Source organism: Castor canadensis, chromosome 9 (assembly GCF_047511655.1).
Source record: "Castor canadensis chromosome 9, mCasCan1.hap1v2, whole genome shotgun sequence".
Classification (NCBI taxonomy): domain Eukaryota; kingdom Metazoa; phylum Chordata; class Mammalia; order Rodentia; family Castoridae; genus Castor; species Castor canadensis.
The window spans coordinates 76,755,871-76,766,239 of NC_133394.1; the positions used below are offsets into that span (position 1 = coordinate 76,755,871).

General features: G+C 37.6%; 1 protein-coding gene across 2 annotated transcripts in view; it reads right to left on the bottom strand.

The window, feature by feature from the left end:
• The window catches only part of Etfdh (electron transfer flavoprotein dehydrogenase), a 40,758-nt gene that overhangs the window by 15,326 nt on the left and 15,063 nt on the right, over nucleotides 1-10,369 (bottom strand). For both annotated transcript variants that reach the window (XM_020173669.2, XM_074041738.1), the window contains 3 exons: nucleotides 5,890-5,971; nucleotides 5,343-5,461; nucleotides 2,677-2,754 (listed from right to left, as the gene is read on the bottom strand). In XM_020173669.2, coding sequence (XP_020029258.1) covers nucleotides 2,677-2,754; nucleotides 5,343-5,461; nucleotides 5,890-5,971 — 279 coding nt within the window. The remainder of the gene's footprint in view (nucleotides 1-2,676; nucleotides 2,755-5,342; nucleotides 5,462-5,889; nucleotides 5,972-10,369) is intronic.

Here is a 10,369-nt window from a genome sequence, read left to right on the forward strand (position 1 = left end):
ATCACAGTAAATACACTGTTAATCTACTTGCTCTTTTTTACTTTTTTCTTATTAAACATACAGTCAGACTGAAATGTTTTTTCCTACCATTAAAAAATCTACAATGAGAGCCAGGTATGGTGGTACATGTTTGTAATCCCAGCACTCAAGAGGCTGAGGCAGAGGGATTGTGAATTTGAGGCCAGGATGGGCTATATAAATGATACCCTGTCTCAAAAAAAAAAAAAAAGTAAATAAATGAAAAGAGCTACGAGCCTTTTACATCTGTTTTATGTTTATGTCTCATACGGCAAGTACTTGATAAAGTTACTGAAAAAAAATACAGAATAATCAGGGAAGTCTCTTATGAAACACATCTCTCTTGATGTTTTTCTTTTCTTTCTTTTTTTTTTTTTTGCAAGTATGGGGTTTAAACGCAGGGCTTCGTATTTGCTAGGCAGGCAGCTCTACCACTTGAGCCATGCCCATAGATAATTTTCTGTTTGTATGTTTGCATGCTTGTGTATACACAGATATATTCATACAATTAATAGGTTTACCCTGATGTCCCATTTCATAATTATTTTCACATTATCAAGTGATTTGCCTAAAGCAATGTACACTAGATAAAGCATTCATTTTTCATGGTTGAACAGATTCCTGTGTAAGTTTTAAACCAAATTCCAAGTTGAGCGTTTAGGTTGTTCCAGTGTTTAACTATTGTGAGCATTGCTTGGATTAGCACCAGGATGAATGTTTTCAGTCTGAATGGTAAAACTTATTACATAATATCTTTGGTTACTAGAGTTTGAACATCTTTCACGTGTTTATTAGTAACTTCTAAAAATGCCTATTCATGTCACACATATGTATACACTGTGCACACATATGTATATACTAGGAGGTTATACTGACCAGTTGGAGGAATTTGTGACTGACAAGAGCTTTTTCAGTTACGGAGGAAAACTGAATCACAGTGGGTTAAATAGAGAATGGAATAACTTGACTTTTTCCACTCCAAACTTAAGATACTGAAATAATTACATAAAAAAATTTAGATTTTGGGCTCAAACATTAAGACTCCATTGTGTTCTTTGCTTTTTGAGCTTTACTTGTTTTTTAAGAGACAAGGGTCTTGCCAGGTGCCCAGTGGGTTACACCTGTAATCCTAGCTACTCAGGAGGCAGAGTTCAGGAAGATCGTGGTTCGAAGCCAGCCCGGGCGAATAGTTCTACGAGACCTTATCTCGAAAAACCCTTCACAAAAATAGGGCTGGTGGAGTGGCTCAAGCTGAAGGCCCTGAGTTCAAGCCCCAGTAGCACACAAAAGAGACTGAGTCTCTATGTTTCACAGGCTGGTCTCAAATTCTGAAGCTCAAATTATCCTCCTGCCTAAGCCTCCAGAGAAGTTGGGACTACAGGCCTGTGTACCATGCCCAGCTTCTTCTATGCTTTTATATGTATGCAAATACAATATAAAAATGTTTTTATAAATACAAAGCATAGAGTACAAGAAAATTTATGTATGAGAACATACCAAAAATGAAACCTCAGAATGGTAGAAGCTATATGAATTTTACTATAACATTAAATAAGTCATTTATTATTTGTAAGTTACATCATTTATACATTTTATAATAAATTTATACAAAAATTATTGTAATATGGAAAAAATACTCTTTTATCATTATAATAGTTGTTTGTAAAGCTTGCTATGCATCAGAATCACTGGGAGCTTCTTGGTCCCTGGACAAGCTGAGTCCCAAGACCTCAGATGATTCTGATGTAGCCAGTTAAACCAGTAGAAGGAGTCCTGAAATAGGTATGACTTACGTCATACCTTGCCCCTTGCTTTCTAAGCAGGAAGTAGTGAGAAGCTGGAATATGGGCTGAGGGAGAGCACTAATTTTGTTCAATAGTGGCAGAAGACAGGATAAATTACCAGTAAACAAACATTTCCTGACAACCTAATACATACCTGGCATTGTGCCAGGCACTGTAGTAACCTTCCATGATCTCTGTCCTCATGAAGCTTATTATCTAGTTGGGAAATTAGATAATAAACAAACATAAATAGATAATGCATTAAGATACTGATTTGTGTAGTGTTCTTATTACAAGAGAGCAAAGTACTTTTTCCTTGTCTTTTCCAAGGAACCAATAAGGCGAGAGCTCTATATTCTAATAGGTTTTCTTTCACAGATTCAAAAATACAAATTGTGAAAACCCAAAAAGCATTTAGGCTTACATTGTGAATGAGAGGAAGGCAATCAATTTTACATGTAACCAAAACACTTTGTTAAATATCAGTTAAAATTCGGTCAAGGTCTATAATGTAAGTAATTCTTGTACACAGGAATGAGAATTATGGAGGTGGAAATTCAGGTGACTGAAAGGGCTATAACAGCTTACTGATTCTCTCATTAATTGAGTAAAATAAAATTTGACATGTTTATTTTATATTTTTCTGACACAAATTTTATCTTTTTTAAAAGATTCTTAAATGTGTTATATCTTCTTGCCTAAATTATATTGAACTCTCAAAAATGCTTCTGTATTTTTTAACTGAGAAAAATTCCATTTTAATTATATTCTAAAATCCACATAATTAATGTGCAGTTTATAGAAAGACCTAAATTATTGAGTTTGATTTGTTTCCTTCTTTTCTATTACTTTTTAAAGCTATTAGAAGGTTTACCTTTGGTGCGCCATCCTTTTGTATCCCTACATCATTAGTGGCAATTCCTTTTACACTACCATCTTCATGAAAAAGAACCTAAAAATAATAAAAAATTTATTATCACCTCAGGGTTCATACTAACCTTGAAAAGAAACAGTAAAGTGTCTTGGATTTATTAGAAAATGAACATATTCTTTAGATTACAGAAAAACAGCTTGGAAATGTTCAGGCAAAAGAGAGATATGCTTTTAAGGTATTCCCTTTTAGAGTATAAAAGAACATAGCTCTAACAGTTGGAAATGAAAGCAGTGCTACAATCTTGATGACAAAGGAAAGTATGACGCTATTCAGAGACGCAAACTTGGCAAAATTAGACAAGAAGCTCTCTTTAAATACCAAATCATATAGAAAGAATATGAAATAAGAGCCTGTTAGGACACCATGTTACTAATCTGGGCAGAGAAAGAAAATGTCAAGAGAGTTTGTGTCTCGAACTAAGACCTCCCCTCACACACAAATAAAGAAAACAAGAGAGGCTGAAGATAGCCAGTGGTGATTATAGTTTATTTTTGGAGCAAGAAGGAAGGGGGAAAATAGGTCAAAAATACAATTCTCAAGATGAAAAATCACACTACTCTGTGACCCTTACTTTTGCAGGAAAAACTCTGGAAAGAAAAGTACAAAATGTACACTGGAAACACATGACAGTCTGGGAGGGACCATGAGAGTGGAAAGGTAAAATAACGGTTCATAGCAATGGAAATGGGAAAAAGAGAGCAGAAGTCTGGCTTAGGTACTAAAACACAAACCTGACAAACAGGTCAATAATCCTTTGATAATGATCATTAAGGAACTGAGGAAAAGAGGACAGGTACAAGAGACTATACGTGTGTATACTCAGAAAGTGAAATCATGGATTCTGTAAGTACCTACCTGTGACTTTGACACTGATCCCAGTCAAGAACGTTTAATAAGGAGCAATGCAAAATCCCACCCTGGGGTCCAAAAAAAACCAAATGCACATATATGGGCTGGGGAAACAGAAATTTATAGCAAAAAGTGTAATACAGGGACCTAAATGTTTTACTTATTTATTTAATACTGTAAGGGTAAAAACAAATTTTTTAAAAATTGAATTTTTCCTGATGCCACAGACAAAAAAGAACGCTCCCTTCCCTTTGCTTTTCTGTCAGTATTTCCTCTATCCAAGTTCTAATGGTAAAACCTTTCTCTATCTTGCTAAGATAATATGGAGACTTAAAAAGCTTAAAAACCTTTTGCCAGTTCTGCAATCCAAGAAAGCTTCTCTATAGCCTTTTGGGCCACCACTCTGAGATATGAACATCAAGGAGGATAACATCTGTCTTTTTGTTTCTGTGTGAGTTTAGGATAGTTGTTAGCCCTAAATAGCAATTTGCTGCTTATCAAAAACTACAACTTTTTTTTTTTTTGGTTGGGGGAGGGGACGCTGGGGTTTGAACTCAGGGCTTCATGCTTACAAACCCAGCAACCTACCACCTGAGACACACCTCCAGTCCATTTTTCTCTGGTTATTTTTTGGAGGTAGAGTCTCAAACTATTTGCCCAGGCCGGTCTCGAACTATGATCCTTCCCATCTCAGCCTCCCAAGTAGTTAGGATTACAGGTGTGAGCCACTGGCGTCTAGCTAAAAAAACCCACAACTTTTATTTTTCCTTTGGGTCATGACAATTAACATGCACTCAATAGACTGTATCTGCCCAGCTATTTAAGAGGGTGAGATGTCTTTCTTGCCTGTGATATTCTTTATGTAAAATGCTTATTCAATAATAAATCTACTTCATTCTTTATTTTATAATTTATGGAGAGGATTCTTCCAGGTTGGCAGATTTTATTTGTAATATTTCTCTAATATATAATTGAGTTCAACAGTTTGATATGGTTGCCAAAAAAGTTATCAGTTTGAGGGAACTTAATGGAACAAGTTTCTAGAATGAAGAAGATAATAGTCCTGTTCTACACTAAGGTTGAAGTAGTATATTCATTAGGGGGTGCCACTTTTATAAAAGGGATAAAAGGAAAGAAATAAGAACTCCAGAGTAAAAGTGAAGGAGAGAGCAGGCCATAATTATAATCAGAAAGTTATACTTGGAAAAGGGCATAAACTTGTCCTGAACAATATAAAACAGTAGGTAATTTTTATTCAATATAAGGAAGAGATTAGCAGTAGTCCACACAGATACAGGATCTCTCATCCTTTAGGGTGTTTAATCATAACTTGGAAAATCACTTGATGGGGGTTCAATATAAGAAATTCAAGTACTCTTTGGATTAGATCTTTTTAAGTTTCTTCCTGATTCTGCAATTCTAAAATCCTATGCTTTTTCTCTTTCTTTATTTGGGCAGTACTAGGGTTTCAACTTAGAGCCTCATACTTGCTAGGCAGGCACTCTACCACTTGAGCCATTCTGCAAGCCCTTTCTCTTTTTTTGTTGGGTATTTTTGAGATAGGGTCTCAAGAACTGTTTGCCTTGGCTGCCTTGAACCGAGATCTTCCTGATCTGTGCCTTGTGAGTAGCTAGGATTGCAGGCATGAGCCACCAGTGCCCAGCTTCAAACATTTCTTTACCTCTGTAAAATACTTGGTTTATTTTCAAGAAAAAGAGATTACTTCCTACAATTATTAAAGACAAAACTATACTGACCTCAGCAGCAGCATAACCAGGGTATACTTCAACACCAAGGGCCTCTGCTTGTTCTCCCATCCAGCTTACTAAATGTCCCAAGCGTACAATGTAATTGCCATGATTGTTCATTGGGAGACCTAAAAACATACACTTGGTTTGTAAATCTGACTTTTTATTGATAAAATGCCTCAAATTTCTAATCAATGTGTATTTCTACATAAATGTATACGTTATCTTGATCATAGCATCAATCCTTTGTTTTTGTTTTTTTATAATTATGGTTCAGAAGTTTAATTTGTTAAATTAAAAACAATTATTAAAGCACTAACAATTATTAAACCGACTTCTTGGTTGGCTTACAAGACTATCACAATTTTGCTAAACTAGAAGAAAAAAGAGCTAGATTCTACTCTTGCTTTCCCATCAGCTTGCTGTATCTTTGGGTAAGTCCTTCAGCTCTCTGGGCCTCAGCTTACTCATCAGTAAAGGAAGAGTTTCTCCATTGAAATGCAGTTCCTTGCAGCTGTGGAATTCCATGGTTCTCTGAATATTTATCATACCCTACCTGGGAGGATTGGCACAGGAATTCTGTATTTCTCTGTTAAAATTCCAAATCTGTCTTCTGTTACAGGAGTGTTAAGAGGAGCCTAGAAATGAAAGAAAGAAAAGGAAAAGATTTTAGTTTATATTTTTAGGGCAAATATAAATTTAAGAAACTTTAAATTTATTCAGGAGATAAAAGGGAAAGGGAGGTCCCCTCACTTTTCTTTCACCCTTTCTTTTGAAAATCTTAACTGCAAATCTTTCCTGTCTTTTTGAGATAGATGGGAATTATTAAAAAAGCTAAATAAGTCAATTGCCAGTTTTGTTGCAGGAACCTCTTTCTTAGGGGCTTTTAGACATCTTTGAAATGTGAACTTCATTTTCCCTGTCTCTGTGGAAGTTTAGCTAGGTGTGTCTGGCTTCAAGTCAAAACTTTTTCCTTGTTGAAAAAACTAAGTTTTATTTTTCTTTGGATAAACACAATTAACATGTATGTAATGGATTGTATCTGACAAATACACACACATATGTAATATATGTTTATAATATATATACAATATCTATTTGTACACAAAAAAATATATATTATAAATATTCACAATAAAGGCCTATACTGTGAAAAACATTTTCTATTAGAATTGATATTATGTCAATAATAATTCAATGATATCAATTTTTGATATAATATTGAAAAGGATACAATTAAAGTAATTTTAGTTTAAGGAACATATTTTAGAAAGGAGAGCAGAGATGAAATTTTTAGAATTCAATTTAGCACATATGGAAAGAATACAGATGGTACTTATAGACTTTTCTTGACCTTTACCAAGAGTATTCATAGACAGTAAACAGTCTAACCTTGGAGGTAGGATAAGTTATAACTCATCTTACAGAAGAAAAAACAAAGAATGCAAGATTTTAATCAAGTTCATACAAATTTTATTCGACAACAATAAAACTAGTGCTTGGTACTCTGCATATTGTACTGTGGCTTTTCTATTGAGATTATAGTAGATCATTACTAACTTATTGGACTTGGGATGTGGCTCAAGTGGTAGAGCACTTGCCTAATAAGCAGGAGGGCCTGAGTTCAATTTCCAGTACCACCAAAAAAAAAATTATGTACATTTGTGGTGAACACATGTAAGATTGTTGTTGTATTGATGGATTGTATTGTGTTAAAGTATGAAAAGTTGTTGAAATAAGAATTATTAGCTAGTGTGTGCTAGGACTTAGAAACCAGCCAGAGAATCACAGGCTGATATGCTAATAAGCCAAACCTAAGGTGACAGCAATAGCCAAACAAGCTAAACCTAAGGTGGCAGTACCAATAACAGGGGTGGTGAGGTCACCATCGGGTATATAAACTCAGGCCGGAATCCAAAAACCTGGCTTGCCTCCCCGCCTGCCAGAGACACGCTGTCAAGAGTCCATCCCGAGACTCGGACGTAGAAGCAGCCACCACTTGTGAGCGTGCCCCTTCTCCTGATGACCACTGGGTGTCACCAGTGAACTGCGAAACTGTACCTGCACTGAAAGCAGCTGTGAGGATCCCCTGGGGCACAGCTACACCCCCCCCCCCCATTGGCTGAGAAGACATCACGTGGTGAGAGAGACTTGGGGGAAAAGTCTGAGTAAACTGGCTGGCTTGGGTAGAAGAGGCAGGCCTTAAGATCCATAGGAACGTGCCATGTGAATGTGTTTGAATAAAATCCTGTCCTCTGAAATAAGAGTCTCCTCAGTGTTTACCTATATTCAATTGAATCATAAGTGCTTGTGACAATTGGCGTAGTTGGCAGAATCAGGAAGGGGATTATGATCCTGGCTTTTGGCTTTTTAGAAGCCTAGCACGAGAAAGGGCAATCTGGACACAAATCTTGGTTCCAGAACTGACTGAGGCATTGGAGGCACATGAGCCAAGGAACAAGGAAGGGCACAGTGAGCAGAAACCTTGACCAAACACCTGTATGATGCCAACCCAGCCTCGGTTGGGGAAGAGTGGGTAACTTGGGTGAAGGCCACCCCTCACTCCGGAGCAAAGGAAGCCCCCAATGCTGAGATTCTCTCAGAGGGATTTTAGAACTCACACCCGATGAAAAAACGCCAAGCGGCTATGAGACAGTGGATAGCTAAAAGACTGTATAGATTTGGAGACTTGCTATTAGACAAACAAATTCAGGAACTAAGCAGGGCCGGATCCATTCATTGGTACCTAAGGAAGGTGCTCATTAAGAGAATATATACCCTAGCCACCTGGTGGGAACCTGAAGCCTAGGTCATGGCAACCACTGGGAGTAAAGTATGGGAGAAGCTGAAAAGGAAATGGGGTAAAAACAAGACAAGGGTGGAGATAGAGCCAGGGTCCTCTTGGAAGGAGACAGAAACGCTAACGCAGGAAAAATTTAAAGATTATCCTAAGGGAACAGATATAACTATTCCCTTTACAGACCCAAACACAGTGAACCCCATAGTGAGACGGGCCCAAAAGGAAACCAGCAATATTGTGCAAAATAATAGATGACATAGATATTGACTGAAGAAGGGTAAAACAAATGGTCAATAACGTCCTAGGCAAGAATAACCCATTCGTTGAGGCATGCCTAGCAACAACTTGAAAGGTGACTTACACCCCTGAAAAAGGGTGTGAAGAGTCAGGAGAGGAGACCACCATAATAGAAAAGAGATCTCTTACAAGGGCTGAGTTGCAACAATATAGGACAGAATTTGCCCAGAGAGGAGAGAAGGATGTGACCTACCTAGAAAGAATATGGTCTAGTGGAGCCAATACAGTAAACTATCAGCAGCTGAAATGAGACAGCTGGCAGGTATGATAGAAAACCCCCACATACACGAGGGACTACTGATGGCTCTGGAAGTGCGCCCAGAGGCCACCAGGACCTTGTTTGCCTGGATAACAGAAGCGTGGAGGAATACAGTACCAGACATGGATCTGTCCTCAATAGAGGCAGAGGCAGTTCAGTGGAGGAGTTTAGATGAGGCCATAAAACTGGTAAGGAAGGTAGGAATTTTATATAAAGTTTACCACCCCAAAACTAGGACATCATTGGGGTACCAGTCTCGAGAGACATGAAAAAGATAATTATAAATGGAGCTCCAACACATTTAAAAATGACTTAACAACAGCCCTAGCATAGGCAGAAACTTTACAGGACATCACAGACTTTATTAATGAAGTGGGAAACTTAGAAAAATGTAAGCTACTGTCCTGCTCGGTAGAGAAGAAAAGAGAAACTAAGTGGCCACCAAAACAGCTTACCACCTTTATAACTGAAGTACCAACATGCTTCAGGTGTGGTAGGCTTGGAAGGGAATGATGCTGCAGGCAGAGACAGAATTTCCCAACCAGACTCCAACCACAGGGTACATATGGATCCCCGTTTCCAAAAAATGGGTGAAGCCCCTACGGGGGTCAAATACAACAAAGAAGGCCAGGATGGAACAGATGGGGACAAATGATGAGGAATATCAGACCTTTTGGGGACCCAAACATGAGCAGAGGACCAAGGCCAGAAACACGCTCATGGAGACCAAGGTTATGGGGCCAGCCAGTCCACAGACCACAGACGTCACGCCCTACATCCAACTACCAGTACTTGTCAATGGACAGACCCACTTCCTAACATTTTTAATTGATACAGGAAGTGAAGTCACAATTATTACATCAGTGCCTTGTGTCAAACAACAGGATCCTATACAGATACAGGGAGTAAATGCTGTAAATATTGCTTATAGATGCCCAATAAGAATATTAGTGTATGATAGAGAGCCTATAGAGATAAATGCAGTTTTTATGTCTGCATCAACAGACTTACTAGGAATGGATATTATTCCACAAATATTTGGTACATGGCTACCTTTAAAGAAAAATAAAATGTTACAAGTAAATCTGGCAGAGGTAAAGATAGAACTAATACTACTGCTGGAGATACAACCTTCCTTTATTAAACAATATCTGTTTAAGGGAGGACATGATGAAGTGACAGCATGCATAAATACCCTGATAGACAAAGGCAGCATTGAAAGGACACAGTCTTTTAATTTTAGCAGCCCAGTCTGGCTGGTTAAGAAACCAAATGGCACCTATAGATTCACTGTGGACTTTAGGAAAATTCATGAGCTTTCACCTGCAATGCCTGGTAATTTACCAGATGCACAAGACTTATTTTATAGAATACAAAAGGGAGCATACACATGGTTTGCATTGGTGGACTTATCTGTTATGTTCTTTGCCCTACTGTTGCATCCTGAATCTAGAGAGATGACCACCTTTACCTGGAATAACAAACAATATCAATTTAAAAGATTACCACAGGGATATAAGAACAGCCCCATAATAGCGCATGTGACATTACAGTGGTCAAGACAAATTAAAAATCCCAGATGAATGCTTAGTACTGTCATATGTAGATGACATAATTATAGCTGGAAAGAGCAAAGAAAAGGTATCAAAATTACTAGAGGAGACAGTGGTGATATTAAGG